Raw genomic sequence first — 18,267 nt, 5'->3', positions numbered from 1 at the left:
ACTTAATACATGGTACCATTGCTAACGATTAAATCACAAAATTGCTTTGAAAATGTCATTAAGAGTAGGATAATAATAAAACTAAAAATTAAAATCAAAAACGAAACACACAAACACACATATTGGATTGGATTAACCGTAAACTGCGAGGGCGTCCGTCCCGCGCCCTCCGCTAACAAAACTATTCGGCCACGCAAACCCCCAGGAGAGGCAGCGTGTCGCGTAGTATGGAACGCGCCATGAAGATGATAACGTTCCCTCGCCCTGCCTCACCCATTTGTCGGTCTCCTGCCCAAAGCTGGTTGTCTGTGGCCTACGAACAAACTCTTGTACTATGTCTCCGTGCTGCTTCCAGTGCAACGATCTCACTGATCACTAACGAACAAACTTCGAAAAAATGCGACCCTGCAGTCGTAACTTCATCCCTCTCCTGATTCTTTTTTGTTTCAATGGCAAATCATTAAAATGCCACGCACAGCCATCGCGCGCGTCTGCGGGCTCTGGTGGGCCCTTCCCTCGAGAAGCAGTACTCCACTGATGCTGCAGCGGTGATGCACGTAGTTTTGGTGACGATGGCTTTTTGTCTAAAAAATGCATCCGCCATCAACACTAACGACGCTCGAAGTTGTTGCTCGAGGGGCGCCCTACGCAATAATGGATGACGATAGCCACCATACGACGGCGCCAGGTTTACTCATCATCACCAGCAGAAAACGGACAGCTCACCCGAATGTTCGTTACTGTGGCGCCAGGTTGTCACGGAACGGGCTTTGAGCTAAAACGAAAATTAAACCCCTTTTAAACCCGCTCGCAATTGGAAAGGGCAATTGGCACTTACCTGTTGCATTTTATCGAAATCTAAACACGGCCTGTGGGGTCGCTGCAGTCGCTGATGCTGCTGGTGGTGGCGAGGTTGTCGCCGCCGGGGTGAAACGGCACAGTGGAACATTTTGGCCGGCGGACTCACGGATCGGCTGACGTCCATGTTGGTTACGAGGGAGGAAGAGCTGCACACGTCAAGCGAGGGACTACCGGTGGTTCCACCAGCGCCTCCACCGAGCCGTGCCAGCGACGACGATGATGACAGGGATGACGACGCCGTCGAGGATGATGATGTGCGATGTTGTGCGGATGTGGTTGTACTAAGACCGGATCCCGCCGAGCCGCTGCAGCCACCGTGTGTTGGTTGATTGGTGCTGTTCCGGTGGCCCGCAGCAGCAGCGGACAAAGGACTATCACAGCCAATGGGGCGTCGGCCGAGACCGAATCGAAGGCCACCGACGCCGCCGATACCACCACCACCAACGCCACTGCCGGTTCCGTAGAATCCACTGTTACCGGCGCCGGCCGACAGCAGCAGTCCGGTTCCGCCGGTGGTACTAACACCCGTTGCTCCGCCACCCTCGATCAGTACTAGCGGAGTCGTCGAGCGTTGTATAATATGGCCACGGTGTGGTTTTAAAGCTTCTAGAGGTGGTGACGTGCGGAAATTGACTGGCGCTGAGAGTAGCGCATCCTCCGGGTGCTGTTCCGGCTGGTGCGGGTGCTGTTGCCGCAGCGCCGTATGATGATGATGATGGTGGTGATGTTGATGTGAATGCTGATGATGGGCTTGCAGTGGAGTCTGCAGCTGCTGTTGCTGCTCGAGAAGGTAGCGAACCTAAAATGGACGAAGTTAAATGTTAGCCATCCATCGGATTCTGTTTGTAACGGATCCATCCTACCTCATCATCCGAATTGTGCGCCAGTGAGCGTTTCCGTTTCTCAAGCAAACTGCCCACACTGGTGAACCGTTTGCCGGTGGCCGAATTCAACTTGCTCACCGCTGCCGGTACACTCGAAACCTTCCCCGTCAAAGCGGACAGCTCGTCGGAGAAATCATCCACCGACTCGCTGCGGTCAAACATTCCTTCCTGTGACACCTCGTCACCCGCCGCACCGCCACCCACCGGCACAAACTGGCCGCGAATGGTGCTGCTACTGTTGCTGCTGCTCGTGTCCATGGCACCGACGGCACTTCCGATGATTGTCGTTGCCGTTGCCATCGCCGTCGGTGTGCTCCTGCTCGCCGTCCCTGGTGCCTCTCGGTAGTCGTCCTCCTCTTCTTCATCATCTTCCTCCTCCTCCTCTTCATCTGGCTCCTCGTCATCGTCACCATCCGCGAGGATCTCCTCGGTCCGATCGTCTTCGTCATCATCCTCGTCCACACCGGTTCCGCCGTGTGGATCGATGACCGCGATACCGATACCACCGTGGATCACACCGCCCCCATTTGCGTCTCCTATCCGGCTGGGCACTCCGCTGACACTGCCAACTTCGATATCACAACTGCCCGCTCCACCGTTGATCACTTCCAGCTCCTCCTCGGAGCTGTTCTGGTCGTACAACAGCAGGTGCGACGAGGAGGGTCCCAGAAAGGCGGGCGATTCGGAGGAACAGGCCGTATCGGTCGGCGAGGCGGTGTCCTGCCGGGAGCTTAAGCCTAAAAGTAGCGAAGAAAAGGTAGGAACCGCATGAGTTTCAACTTCAGAACGAGGCCCTCAGAAAACCCTCACTTAAACGGTCAGTTTAACGATAATTTCATTGACAGTATCTTTTATGAGAAGGATGAAAGGAAAAAACTTTGAATTTGTATTAAAAAAAGAAAAAAGTTGGAACTACACAGACTGTGAGAACAACTTGCTCTGAACATATTAAAAAAAACTCCTCCAAATGCCACTGATTAAATCCCACCAAAGTGTACATTTTATCTCACACAATCACGTCAACCAAGCATTTTTCGTGTCATATAGAAAAACACCAAGAACCGTTCGCAGACCGTTTTGAAGTGAAGGGCTCGGATTGGTTTCATATAGAAAGATCATTTACTTGATAACATCTCGTCCCACATGCTGATCCTTCTTCTTCGCTATCCCTCTTTTTCGTGCGAACTTTTCACAACACGATCGATCACGTCAAACACCTTCCGTTTGTGTGCACGTTTCTTGATTTCTTTGTGCGACACCACGACGGTCCCAACTGATTATCTCCCCCGGGGAGCCCCTTCGCTGTCTTATCTGGGTTTTCTTAATACTGTTCCTTCTTCCCCATCCGTGCACGGCACAACACACAGCACACTTTGATCGTACACTACTCTCGCTGGTTGAGATCGAGATCTTCCGGAACCAAACCGCGCGCTGCCAACCCAAAGACTAAAAGGGCCTTGCAAAAGGTACCGACCGACAGACCGACCGATCGACCGACGGTGCGTATGTCCTGTGCTGCCTCTCTACCGGGAGTGCGAGCGTTGCGTTACCGGTATCGTGTTCAGACCATTTGTCGCCTTCAGAACCTTCTGCCGCACTGCTTTTATAGATGAACTACATCTCATCTGTATGGCGGTCGTGCCGCGGATCCGAGCGCACGAATACACACCCCGCTCTCGCGGATGGGGCCCGTTCGAACACTTAACCAACACACAAACTGGTTGGGGCCGCGACTTCAACCGACGGGGCCATCACAACGGCACGCCGACGACCACCAGCGCAGGGTCGAACGCGAGCGCCAACAACGACATGCGCGCATCGCGGCACGCGTGAATACGGGGCATCTCGCGCGGACGGGTTCCGCTGGTGTTGGATGTCATAAACCGCGAGGAGGTTTAGTAGATGCCGGTCCCGTCGTGCCGGCACCTGCCTGCGTGTGTTGGTGCAACTGCAGCAGAGCGACCTCGCGGAACAGCTGACAACTTCTCGCGCAGCAACCGCCCGCATCATCCAACCGGGGCCACCACACACTCTCCAACGACATTGGCATCATCTGGGACATATGCGTGTCGTCCCACACATATCCCCCCCGTCTGCCGAAGGTGGTCGTGCGGTGTACCACATTCATTCAAACGCCGAAATGCACCTTATTTCAATACAGGCGACGGATGAACGACGGTCGAATAATAAATTGCGAATTTATGGCATTCCATTGACCAGAGAATCGTACTTCCACTGTTGTGAACGTGAGGTGTTTGTGCAGCCGCTGAGGTACATTAGAACCACAAGCATAGGCCACCAACCAAACGACATTGTATTTAACACACTGTTAATATTGATCCAGCTCCCGGACGAACGTCAATGGCCCATATCCGCCGTCTGGCTTGCCATTCAAGAAAAGAACGAACCCCCCGTGATGGTATTTTCCCTTGCCACCAAAGGGTCTCCTCCACCGATTTTGTTGTCATTTTGTCAAGATTCCTTTCTCTTCCTCCCAGAAGTATTATCGATCAATGTTTGCCAGTCCATCGGCGCCGCTATCTTTATCACCATCGCGAGCGATTTATCAGCCGGCAGAGGTTAAGGCGATACCGGAGAACCCCGGAACAAAGGGGGTCCGCGGACGGCTTCCACCGTTCGACACGGGTCTTCGATAGCGATAAGGCGCGGTGTGTGTGTGTAATCAATCGAAAGGTGTCCCCTTTTTTGTAAGAGCCAAATATTCTTTACAAAAGTCTGCACACGATAGAAAAAAAGACTCAAAAAACCATACTTGAGCTGGCCATAACACGTGTTTGCGCCAGCGAAGAACAATATTTGCTCTTTACGGAATTCGTGTTTTGGGGGTACGTTCATCGGAGCCCGTTTGAGTGGTCTCGGCGGGAACCGAAAACTCAAACAAGAACTTCCACTCTGCAACAATGTTGCGCGAAAAAGCGTGCACTTTCCGAGCAATATATCCATGGACTCCCTTGTCCAATTAGCGCAGTACCGTTGCATCCGCTTACAGCAAATAGACGAGACCGTCCTGTGTATGTTAGCATTACAAAACGCCACGGTCTATGGTCATCCTCCTGACCTCCATCGTCACCTCCGCGTTTGGGAAGGTGCTTCACATAAAACAGTGCCCCGTCCTGCGTGGAAAAACGTGTTCACCCAAAATTCGTTACCATTTTCGGTCGGCTGCATCGTTGTCTTTCCTATGCCGGGTAGACCGGCTGGAACGGCAAGAGAGGAAAGAAAACTGCGGGAAAATGAGGATTCGCCGGTATGTCACAGGCGAAAAAATCGCGTGCCACCAGGAGACATCTCCTCCTTCGGAGTGAAAACTCAAACCATTGGCACTTACTTTATTACACATCACTCGCGGAAAATATAAAACCCACCGTCCGTCCGGCCGTCCGTCTCACCGCCATTTCCCTTTGTTGGCCTTATGCCTGATGGTGGAATGTGCCACTGAGAATTCGTCTAGGTGCGCGCATTTGTAATTTTCGGGAGCAAGCGGAGGGAACAAACAAATGAAAGACACTCCGTCATGCCAGTGCGACTACCGCGTGCAGCGAAACGTGCCACGGCGAGGGGTTGTGGTGGAACGGAAGGGCAGCAGTAAATTTTCCCAGCTGTAAGAAGTCATACTTTGTTGCAACAATCACTGCTAGAGGGGGATGAATGTGGCAGACCTCCACAGGGAATGGTTCGTTGAAAACACTGGAACGGAACTCCCACCATGAACAATTCGCTAGCAACAAAAAAATGGGATCGCCGGTTGCTTGGGTACTAGCTTTTCCCTTTCCCTTCCCCCACCCGCGAGGACATCCATCCAATGGGGCTCAATTTTCCCTGGCCCGTTCGCGTGACACCGGGACAAGATTCCCAACAAACAAACGACTGGCGCGGGGTGATACTCCCAAACGCGGTTCCGCCTTCCGATTTTCCACTTACTGCGGCTGCATTTCACCCGAATGGCCTGCTGCAGTAATGCACAAAATCGTCCTCCTTCTAGCGTTCCCGCCCGGAAACCGGGGGAAGTAGTCCCGGGAAGAGCGTTGTAAACGCCATAATGTAGCGAATGGCAACAATGTTGCAGGGAGCTAGCCGACTGGCTGACTGACTGTCTGTCTGTCTGTCGCACGCTCTGTTGGCCGGCGATGCGTGTCGTTTACTGCGTGGCCATTCCCACAGTCACATCCCCCTGCCCAATCCCTCCTCCCGCTCGTGGGCCGTCAGTAACGACGTCCAATGGTTCCAGTAATGCCTTCGCTTGGTTTTTGAGGTTCCACTACGAACAGGACACGAGCGCGGGCACCACTCGGGATGCGTTTTGGTGCGTTACTTTGCGTTTCGATGCACGTGCTTTGTGGCAGCCAAGCAACGGCTGCCAAGGGTTCCCTGCAGCCAATTCCCGACGATGCGGAACAGTAAGCGCGCGTTCCGTGACATCTACAAACGGTTTCGCTGGCGCACTGTTTTCCTCGCCCGATTGCCCGAGCCTAGTAATGTGCCAGTCAGTTCCAGTGCTGGCGGTTCGGTTGCCAATTGACGCCAGACCATCCTTCCCCAGCAACCCGAGCGAACCAACCTACTCCCGGAGGAGCTGCCGGTGGTTCCCGGTGGTGATAGTAATTCCCTAGGACAAACGCTACCTCGTTTTTTTTAACTTCCTTTCCAAGCTCCATGTCCCGGGCACACTATGTTAACTTTGCAAACAAATGCCAGTAACAGCATGGGTTTCGGTTTTAGGATCCTACTTCGGCGTACCGACCCCGCCACGCAGAGGCAAATGTCAAGCACACATTGTATGCGCATTCCTAAACCGGACCCGTCCTGGGTCCTTCTGCTTTCCGGGCTCGCTCTCTGACAGTAAATTAATAGTGGCCTCATTGCCAGCCGAACCGCACGCAAGCGATGGCACAGCATTTGCACTGCTACCGCGGCGCAAATCTCTTCCAGCTGACAGAACGTATGGCACCCAATTAAGCCAGGCTTAAACCGCAGCATTCCGAAAAACCGCGTGCCATTTGCAGTAGCTGAACGTGCTGGATAGGTGTCATTTGGAGTTCCATTATATAAGAATAGAAACAATACTCGAATGAACAAATATGTTTTGATTAAGTTTCGCATACCTGCTAATAGTATTCGAGGAAGTGTTTAAAAAGGTAAAATTTGCCTAACTTTGTCCAAAAACAAATGTAGCTTTTCTAGAATCTATAAATTTTCCTAGCTGGCTCGGTAAGCAGTTTTTACGACATACAGCTATTGAAAATATGTAAAAACAAATGAGCTAACAAACTATGTTGGAAAATTTACAGCTTCGTTGGAGTTGCAAACACGATGAAAAAGGCCTTTTCATTAAACTACGTATGATGTACATATTTTTTTTGTATGTTAGGAAGTATGCATTCTTTTATTTTTAAGAATCAAAAGGCATACTGGTATCACGTTTGTACTTCCGAGTTGATATTACACTTCTCATGTCATTGCTGAATGTAAACAAACAAACCAACATATGAAGATAGAAATGCGTATTTAACGAAAAAAGTATGTAGTTTCCAGGTCTGATATATAGTAAAAAATCCATTATCATTCCTGATAAACATGTTTGCAAAGTTTTATTAAAAATGGTTCAGCCGTTTAAACATTAACACCGTGAAACAAGAATTTTATATATATAGATATAGATATTTAGATAGAAGAAGATATTCACCTTTAAGGAACTACAGTTTTGTGTAATTTCTTTAATATTTTTTGCTTTGTGTATCAAACTCTCCCAAGTCAGATAGAATCTATATTTCCGAGTATATTTTCAATGGATTATCCGCAGTAATTTGTATACTTTAAGTTTTATCATTGCAGTAAGACAATAAGCAAAAGTGTTTAATTTTGCTTGAGCATCATTTAAAGAAAATTAAAAACGTGAAAAATAGCACAGCTCACAAGCTGTAGCTCCACTTCTAAATGAACAATTAAATTAACTCTAACGCATGTTCGTACACAAATAGACGCTCCCGTGTTACAGAGATTAGCGCAAACATGCGTTTGCCATTTTCCCTCAACAAATTAATTACTTGCAATAGATCGCGCGATGTGCACATTATTCCCCCCCGCAGTCACATTTATCAGTGGGGCTCGGCCCATATAAGGCACTAGACTAGCACCAGATCGCGACCCCGCCCGTCCCAAAACCGACCGTCCATCCGGCACCTGTGAAGTCACTTTCCCTTCCATCGTATGCACTTGTCCGTTTCCCCCGATCGGATGCGCTTCCCTGCAACCCGACCTTGAACGAGTGCAGTGCACCGCAGCCCAACTTTGTTGCAACTTGGGGCTGACGCAACGGGCCAACGCCATGTCAACGTGAGCTACACTCTAATGGTCGACGTCGGGGCGTGTGTGTAAGTTTAGACGATTAGTTTACTTAGCCACCCTCCCTCCCTCCTCCTCGCTTCCCGACGAACAATGTTGATGGTGGTAGTTGTTGCTGTCGTCGAACGGTCGATTATAAATAGTCTAGCTCGCCCGATGTGGCAAAAAAAGGCGATCCCTACCCTTTTTTCTCCCACGGGATAACTCACACAGCCATACAATTTGCTAGAAGGTGCAGTACTCGAATACTCAACACTAACGGATGAGAAGGGAAAAAATCAACACCCTCTAGGGCAGCTTGTTAGTGGACGCTACATCGTGACGGCGGATCCATTTCCTCGGAGGATGTCATGCCTGCAGTCCACCGTGTCTCACGTGCAGCCGCGCCTTCAACCAAAGCTAAACTTAACCGCAAAAAGATCTACCCGAACCGTAAAAAGTAGTTCGTATTTCAGGCAGGCATTTTGTTTACGTGCTTTTTTATACTTTATGGTCCCCCGATCAATGACTGATATTGACGAGTTCCCTACTTGACAATCCCGGAAAACAACATGGTTACTTCATCGAAAGATTTAAGCTGTACCATCCAAAGCCGATTAAAAACACTCTTACTCATATACTCCAACTGGGGGATGAAATAATCGGTAATCGAACCTGGTCCCCCCTCCCTCGTCACAAGTCCTGAGCCCTCGTACTACCCAGCAAAAGAGTAAAACAACGTGCAGCATGTTGAGTGCACTGTTTCATAATTCATCCACAAGTTTCACAGCTGCTTCCTCCGTGTTGCTTCGACTCCGAACACCTTCGCACACTTTCTTCCGATCTGTTCTCGATTCGATGAGATCATCATCATTGTAATAAAACGCTGTAAGGTACTGTTGTGTACCAAAGCTTCACCCTCCTTCCTCACCCCCTCACTTCAGCCCCCGTCACAGCAATCCTCCAACCCTCACCCTGCACGAAGTTTGGATAGTTCGGTTTTCCGCTCATAAAGTGCACTTAATGGCCGCAAATGATCGACGGCGATGAAAGTCAATTGCGGGGTAATTTTCCAAACTGTTAGGTAAGGAATGGTCGAACACGCTAAAAATAGTTGTTGGCCGGCCGGCCGCACCTTCCAACTTCCCTTCATCCCACCGATTGTTGCCCTCGAAAGGCGGGGGGGGGGGGGGGGGGGGGGGGGGGGGGGAATGGGCGAAAAAAAGTGAAGAGACGGCCCATAATCGTTATTTTACAGCCATTATTTGGTGCTCCATGGCCCGGGGTGGGGCAGGAGGGGGCTAGGGCCTGGGTCGTAAAGCGAATGTGCAGTAAAACCCCGCACCGTGCCGTTTTCGTTGGGGGGGATGATTTGGGAGCACCCTCCCAGGGTCACGTCTGCATAGGTAACATCATTAAGTTTGCGAAACGTGTACAATTGGCGAGCGAAATAGAAATCGTTTCAAAAATACCGTTCACCATCGAAGTCAGAACGCCGAAAAAGAAAAAAACACAAAAGCCAAAGCTTTGATGTCGCAGTTATTTAAGCTCCGACGAGAAGTGGAGTTAACAATTGGAATAAATCTAGCTACACCTGTTGCTATAATGAACAGACTTCCGCCATTGGAACTGGCAGGGCAAAGCAAAGAGACCTGGCAACGAAAGTATGATGTGTCTCAGCTCGATGCTTTGCTGCTATTTTCTAACATTTCTAGCCATCCGAAGGTAAGGAACATACAACAAACAAAACATCGCTTCCGAACGGTACGCACGCGTCTTCGTTCGACCTTCGAAAAAGCCCGAATGCCCGGGGACTTGCTTTTTATTTATCCTCACTTTTTCGACACAGGCCCATAACAAGCGCCTTCGACCCGGCCCGGGGAACGCTCCTCGACAGTGCCTCGGCGTTCAGGGTGCAGATCCAAACAACGTACACCAGCCAGCGGACCATAAAACCGTTGCCGGAGCGACGGGAAGCGCTTTTTCGTGCATAATTCCGGCCAGCACGCGAGTGGGCGACGACGGAAGCAGCACGGGCCCGAACATGGAACTAGACTTTTGCCACAATGAAACGATAAACAGGTGGAGTGGAGGAGTGGAGGAGGAGGGAGAGCCGGTTGGCAGGCAAACCCCCGAACAAAATAGCAATCGTATTCAAATGTCAAAGTATTTATATCGTGCTTCGGTGGGTTTTGATACGTGACGAGATCAATTCTTCGCTACAACGAAGAGAATATTATTGGCAGAGCCACCCAAAATAAAAAAAAAAACAACGATGTAGAAAGGCAGAGGATATTTCCCTGAAGGTTATCGGCGATGGAAAAATACAAATTAACTAACACCGGCCAAATGCCGATGGAGGTATGGTACCACTTGGTGGCTTCTTTCACTTTCATTTTGCTGATCTCCAGAATTCCGCAGACTGGAACCGAAAATTTTCATTTTTCTTCCCACGCAGATTTTCCTGGGCAAAAAAAAGAACCTGAACCGGTAACGACAGTGAAAGTGTCGGTAAGTCTTCGGTTAGGGTCGAACTTTTTTTTATTCTCGTTAAATGTTTTGCATTTCTGGCTCGTTTATGCTTGCTGCCTCGCAATGCTCGAGACGCTCGAGTTGCCTTGTAAGGGAAGTATTTTCGGCCCCTTCCCAAAAGTTCAATTCCTCCCCACGGTTCTCTGGAGCTCTGCAGGTTGGTACAAACACATTCTTGGAATTGCAGACTTATCCCACAACATCGGATTAGTGAGCTGGAAAAAGAAGGAAAGCTCCCAGCGATGCCGGCATCCACTGGCATTGTTTGGCGTGTTTTGAGGTTCCTTTGGTAACGGTCGAGAGTCTGGGAATGTTTTCCAATCGAAGATCGACCCACCGAGACCCCCCAGAAATAGACTGCTGATGCGCCCGCTCTTCTAAAAGCATCATATTCTTGACTAGAGGAAACTTTCTCTCCGAAGGCGTCGACAGTTGGTGCAACAGGGCACACTCTTTCCCTTCAACGCTTTTGCCTTGCCAAACTATCGACCGCACAGAGCTAACAGCAACAGTCGGCCGCAGCAAAGTCGTCCGACAGTCGGAATGCAAATATTGCAGCCTCCCATCGCCTCCCACCCCACTTGTCCTCCACTGCTTTTAGTCGCCTCTACAACGCTGGAATCTTGTTTATCGATGTATGTAAATTTTTGCGCGAGATACGACGGCGTCGATCCCCTCTCCCGCGCGCTCCAAATCTCGTCCCTTTCGCCTACAAACATCACCGGCGGCGCCGTCCGGCCCGAGGTTTATGTACGCGTTCAAGGTTAACTTTTCGCGAAACTATCTCGTCTAGCGCGGAGGGCGCGCGGTGGTGGTACCGTGGAGGGTTTCGAGGGGGGTTGTGCAGGTGGCGGGTACACTACTAGTTACTAAACACACAAACACACAGGCGAATACGCTCGTAGTAAGTAGTGTGCGCACTAAACGGATGGTGATCGTAGTGCAACACACAAGCGATAGTTGTGACCAAGTTAGTAGTGCCCAACAGATGACAGATGTGTGAGAGCGTGTGGCTTGATTTGGTACTACCACATCTCACCCCGTACGAACTACCAGCACCAGAGTTGGTGTGTTCCTCTGGGGGGTGTGTTCCAGGAACTGAGTTCCGGGAAGCTTCCAGAACCCGGCGGCTCAGGAAAACGTGCCGTACCGCGCGCAACGAACCAACGATTATCTAACAGGCTGCGGAGCGTCCTCTTCAGTAAACAACGCGCGCGGCGGCGCTAGAAACAGTTTCCGTACACAACAGGGCTCTTTTTCTTGTTCGGTTCTTTCTTATGACTTCATCACCCAGCCCCAAACGGCACAACTGGCCCTAACTGGTCCATACCCGAATTTATGTTCCCACCCTCCCGCTCCGTGACCACCATCATCCATGCACGATTGAGTGCCGCCGACTTCGGACCACGAACGACGGGGACGATGGAAATTTCCTTTCATATTTTGGTACACATTCCTTATCGGCTTTGGCTCCGAACGCGGTCCGCTCCCGTGCTACATTGGACCCTCCTTGCCCTGGGATTCGTTGCTGAAACTGTAGCTCGAAATTTCATCAGCTGTTCTCGGACGAGCGCTATCGCCAAAACAACAACCGGCCGGGTTGTGTGCTGTGCGCCCGTGTGTGCGTCTTATCTGTAAAGTCGTCCACCGACAAGCCAACCAACCAACCGATTGTCCACCAATTCGCCCCGTTCGTTCTCTAGCTCGGGTTTTCGCAAGCATTTGATCTCGGCTACGGATGGGGATTGTCCATGGAATCATTCAAAACAAGCATGTTTCGGCGGAACGAATAGCTCAAACTCCTTTCCCGTGTCATTTTGTTTTCGCACTCGCTCAAAACAGAGCGAAAAACAACCCGCACAAAACGTTGGTGACCGCTTGCAGATTTACGGTGATGATACGATGGTTCGAGTCTAATCGGACCCGGCAATCTTATCAGTAGCCTCCGAGAGCCCCGTCGAAGAATACTAAGATGCTCGCGCGGGCAGAAGAAAACGGTGCTGATTGGGCTATGTTTACCCCGCTATATGACCCGCTGTTTACGAGGTTTTCCTAGGCTAGGAGTAAACAGCGCGCGTAACTCGCCCGACTTGCCTCGCAAGGGGTGGCGTGTGGTCCGCTTCCTTGAACCTGGCCTAGCACAACTTTTTTGTGCCAAGCGCTCTTCACGCTTGAGGGGCCCGTCCGTGTTGGTGCGCCGGGCTTAGCTCATTTGTGGAGCTCGAGGGTACCAAAAGGCACTGAAAGGATGGCATGAGGTAGCTGCGGAGATATCAGGCCACATCTATGAACATGGATGGGCATTTCCCTTTGGAAGCCCAATTTCCTACAACAGAAAACGAATCGGTCAAAGAGCGAAACTTGGAACACTGTTCACATGCAACCTGTGTATGCGTTCTGGTGGACCAGACAACAACACACATTTGGCCCCCGGTGCGTGCACAGCACGTTGACAGTGTTAATTGATAGACGAGTCATAACATGTTTGTCAGCTTCTTATCTCGAACAGTTATTGATGCCGGGGTGTGGGAAAGGCTCTGCAATTAGAGTTGTGTCTTATGAAGCTTTGGGCGAGATTAATACCTATGAATCTTTTATGTAAGAATCATTGAGAGTGAATCACGAATGTTAGGGGATTTATGAATCTTTCGACATGTGAATCCCTCTAGAAATATTCTACCCACGCTACGAAAGCCTGCACGGATATGAAACAATGTTGTTATTAACTTTTTGAAACGGATTTTGACAACCTGCGTCGAGAAAGGCATCGATTTTTTTTATTTTATAACCTTGAAAGAATCAAGATTCATTTGTGATTCATGAATCTTTGAAGATTGATGATTCGCAAAAGATTCACGAGACTCCGTATTGATACAGGAATCTGTTTTCATGAATCTAAATCTGAGTTAGACAACTCTACCTGCAATGCATAAGACTGTGTTGGATTTAAACAAACACATTACTCCTCCACCGACGATCAGATCAGCAGCACCCGCACCGGTAGGTTATCGCCAACTCCGAACGGAGGAGCGAGGGATTACATATTCAAGTGACCCTCCACAACACCCACCCTCCGCCAACGGGGGGGTGGGAAGAAGTTTATGAAGGGCTTTATAGCAAATTCATGCAAGAGACACAAACAACGTCTACCGCAAACATGCCATATACTTCTCGACTCTGGCTCGAAGGCTCGCGAAAACAGCTGTCAGCGCACAGCAATATTACTCAATGCGAGAAAAACAACCATACGTCATGTTCAATGGGACGGCCGCGGACAACAAAACAAACGATGCCAAACCATTATCGCAACGCGTGCTGATCGCGATCACGATCGTGACACCGGCTTGTGTAATGCCTTCCAGAGTCAGCGTTTCGTGCCGCTGATTATAAAAAAGGCTATGAAACTCATCCATACGAGTTCTCGACCGTTTTTAGTGCACTTTTTTACATTACAGTGTGAAAAATGAATGATGCAACTTTCAAAAATTGTACAGTATAATTGCTGATAGAACTTATTGCTCCTTCTTTCAAAACAACAACAGCAGTCTATGAAGTTCCATGTTTGAAATATACTGATGACACGATCTCAAAATATTAAATCGTTAATGTTCCCGCATCGCGCGTTACGAAACCACATTCCCCCAAGGGCCACAATCAACTTGACATGTTTGCCAAACGGCGAGGTTGTTTCTACCACGATCGAGAAAGTCTTGTGTTGACCAGCTGTTGATGTGCGTTCAGGGACACAAGACATTTCTTGTTCAGGAAATTGCTAGACGAGGCGGGCGAGTTCTGCCCCAGAGGACCGCTATTTTTCTGTCCCCACACGCCTTATCACAAAACAGCTGATTTTGCGTGCACACTCGGAAGCTCTAAAGCCGAACGCATGGGTGGCAAGAAGGGAAATAGGGGAGAGAGGGTGTGATGTTAGCGTACGAGTTAGCACCGCGGTCCACTTCCTGCCAGACCGGCGTAAGTGTCGTAAAGCCGTAGCGTCATAAATGTGTATTTATAGACCAACAACCTCTGGCAGCGGATTATTTAACGTAGAATTTAAGCCGAAAGGTGAACGTGGAAAAATGAAAGAATCCTTTGCGAAAAAGTTAAAGACAAATCTAGTAGAAATTTTTACTCTAACATTAAATACATCAAAGAACAAGTGAACTTATTGAATATTTATGAAGATAAATACATAAATTAAATGCACTTTTTTCTTAAAAGTTGTAAGTATAAATGAGTTTCAACAACTAAACTAAACTGAAGCTAACATATTCGGATTTAATAACATTAAATACATCATAGAACAAGAGAACTCATTGAATATTTATGAAGATAATTAATTAAGTGCACTCTTTTTCATCAAAGTTGTAAGTATAAATGTGTTTCAACAACAAAAATAAACTGAAGCTAACATATTCGGATTTCTCTATTGACAATCAACTGATCAATTGAGAAAATAATATTTTATGTCCCATAAAATTCACAACAACGCAACAGCAAAATATTGAATTTGCGTCACCGCTACGCGAATCGTAGCGCTGAAGTGGTTCGTCAAATATTGACCAATTCACTCACGCACGTTAGCGTTACTCATCGCCCATCAAAACCACCGGGAAAACATGTGCTCACTGGAGCAAACGGTGGTGCTAATCGGGTAGCATATGCATGTAACATTATTTGCATACCGTTCAATCGAGCGCCACATCAATCCGCTCCCAATCAAACTGCTTCATTGTTGTTCGCGTGTGCAACAATTTCCGCTGAAACGGAGCAAACACAAAATCGGAACGAGTGGAACCTAGAATAGCGTCCCTTGCATGATACAAACTGTTCAATTTTGTTGCATTACAACGACCCTTCTTTGTCGCTGGCCGGTTGGGTGGAGCCTGCCCTTACGATAACTTTCGCAATAAAGAACAGTTAGGGGAACTGATTTGACTTTTTCCTTGGGATAATGTTGGACGCGACAAAAAAAAACCCTCACCATCCTTGGCACAGTAACAAAATGGTAAAACGACACAAAACGACAATTGAACAGCGTCGGTCGGAATCGGAAAATGGAATATAAATTGTCCGTTTGATGAAAACGGCTGCAACTGTGTGTTGTGCATTTCATGACAAAAAGGATACTTCGCTACAGGATGGATGGGTGGGGGGGGGAGGTTGCCTTTGGGAAATGGTCGCGAAATTAATGCAACCATCACCGCCGGGTTTGACCGCTGACCCATCGACGGTAATTTCATTGGCGCCCGGAAATTGTTCCGGACTTCCAGCCGTTGCGGCGGCCGACGGGACTTGAGACGCACGAAATGGGGTACACTCTCTTTCGTCCAGCTTTTCGCAGCTCGCACCGTAATGACGATGGATGGAAATGATGTGCCGCAGTTTTTTTTTTAAACTGCGGGCTGCAATGAAAATTGAGCATCCTTAAAGGATTTTTATCGTTGCGAGTATGGGACGACGGTTTATTTTTCACTTCTCATTTGGCTTTTGTTTCTTTTCGGGGGGCCCATCAATATCACGCAAGCAATTTCCGCTGATTTACCGACCCGACCCGAAGGTTTATCCGATTATGCGCGCGTATAAGTGATTAATCCACGATTTCGACATTCATTATGATAAGTGTTGCAGTTGCAGTGTGCATCGTTGAAGAGGGGAGGGTGAAAATATTCGAAGTTTGGACTCGGAATTTGAATAATGCAACCCCTTGTTCCTCCCGAGACAAGGGGAGCACACAAACCGTTGTTCGGAACAATTTGCATGAGGTTAATTTGAATGGACATAATTTTTCACATTAATGTGTATAGGGATTGAACGGGGCGAGTCTCATTCGAAAGCCCGAAATCGTTTAATGACATTTGCTCTTCCGGTTGTTGGCGAATCCATTAAACGATAAACTTTTATCAATGGTCGCAAACGTCACACAAAGAGAATGCATTAAAAAATAAAATAAAGTTTATACATGACAGGGAAACAATCTAACGATTAAAGCCCTCAAGCTAAATGGTATTTCTTAAACATTCGATCAATCATCAACATCAGCATAATGTGTTCGTCCTTGCAAGCTGGTAAAACGCGTTCATTGCACTCGGAAAAATTAACCCAACCATTGCACTCGCCCGCTGAACCGGAAATTACGAAAGAATCCAACCAACCGGAAGTCTATCACCGAAGGGACACCGCTGACTTTGCTGGCAGGAGCACGCCAACTCATATCGTCCTCCTATGACCGAATCGTGGCAACATTGTATTTGCAGCTCATCGAGGGACCATCGAACACCGGTTGCATCACTCCCGAGCTGTGCCTCCGTGGAGGCCACACTTTGTCTCGCCCAGAGTCTCGTCCGTCGATACGCGGAAAAAGTTAGCCTCACCCGGGCGCATCGGGCAGACGTTCGATGGACATCGACATCGACGGGTGGCGCATACATATTTCATCAGCATTCGATTTTATTACAACCGCTAGACAGTTCTGGGTGGCTTACCCGAACGTCTGCAATCTGCAGAGTGTGCTACGGAAAGGAGGTACACACTCCGTCCGATCGATCCGGAGGGAGACGGACATCCCGTTTTGCATAATCCTGCGGCAGCACACTCGCTCGTCAGAATGTGCTAATGTGCATGGAAATTAATCATAAAATAAAGCAATCCATCGCCAGGCTTCGGTTCATAGGACATCACGAACGGATGTTGGGTGTCCAGGAGAGTAAATTATTTGTTTCGATCCACCAGACGGGAAACTAGAAGTTTGTTAATCTGAAACAACTACAATAATTCAGGAGAGGTTTGATAAGCGGAAAAAATCATATACGATTTAAATAAAATGTTGAGAAAAGATACAATTTCTTTGCTCATCCAGAAAAAGGGGCACGAGGGAATTATCTAATCAACAGTTTCAGTATCGATTACTTCGGACAAACCTCACTAACTTTGAACCATATGAACGTCTAACAAATTAAAATTTCATTTTCTCTTCTGTCAATGACCTTCTCATAGACAACGAATTAAGCGCACATTTAGAGTCTCGCAGCACACTTTACTGCGAATAAAAAACGGGTGCGGGAGTACGAACATAGTTGCATCAATTTACCCTTTTGATGGCAAACCACTCCATGGACGCCAATTGGGGCGAAACACTAAACGATTGCGTATGCGCCTCTGTTTCGGGCGATGAAATATTTCGATACAATGTTGCACCGCGCGGAGGAAAAGCGTCCTGTGGGTGGGTGGGTGTGTGGGCAGGCAAACCGAACGATTCGAAAATTGTCATTAGCCGGCAAAAATTTCCCCGTTTGATTTGCTCATCAAACATTCAAACCGTAATCAACCATCAACCCGTCAGTCATTCAGCCCAGTCAGTCAATCCAGTCAGACAGACGTTCGCTTAGCCCAAAATGGCCTTGCATTCGGGTCCGGCTAGAAGGAGGTATGTCTTACATTTCAAACCATCGGCTATTAAGTTGTAGCGGGCCGTTAACTTTCCCTTTGGCCGAAGAAACTGCTGCGAGGTTTCCGAGTCCCGTGTGGCTTTCTTCTGTTTTGAGCTTTTTGTATTTGTTAGATGGAAACATCGAGCCTTCTGGGGAATGTTTATGAGCAGTGAATGTTGCGCTTTTCTTCCGTAATCCTCGACAAATTTATTTAACTT

The 18,267-nt window shown here is 48.5% G+C and overlaps 1 protein-coding gene across 1 annotated transcript in view; it reads right to left on the bottom strand.

The window, feature by feature from the left end:
• Positions 1-551: 551 nt before the first annotated feature.
• LOC131290758 (uncharacterized) overlaps positions 552-18,267 on the bottom strand; it is a 50,192-nt gene continuing 32,476 nt past the window's right edge. Inside the window, exons 3-5 of the mRNA XM_058319936.1 lie at positions 1,725-2,482; positions 839-1,660; positions 552-775 (exon numbers count right to left, since the gene is read on the bottom strand). Coding sequence (XP_058175919.1) covers positions 701-775; positions 839-1,660; positions 1,725-2,482 — 1,655 coding nt within the window. The 3' untranslated portion in view covers positions 552-700. The remainder of the gene's footprint in view (positions 776-838; positions 1,661-1,724; positions 2,483-18,267) is intronic.

Source organism: Anopheles ziemanni, chromosome 2, assembly GCF_943734765.1.
Source record: "Anopheles ziemanni chromosome 2, idAnoZiCoDA_A2_x.2, whole genome shotgun sequence".
NCBI lineage: Eukaryota > Metazoa > Arthropoda > Insecta > Diptera > Culicidae > Anopheles > Anopheles ziemanni.
The sequence above is the reverse complement of the archived record's forward strand: the minus strand, read 5'-3'. Positions and strand labels throughout refer to the sequence as shown.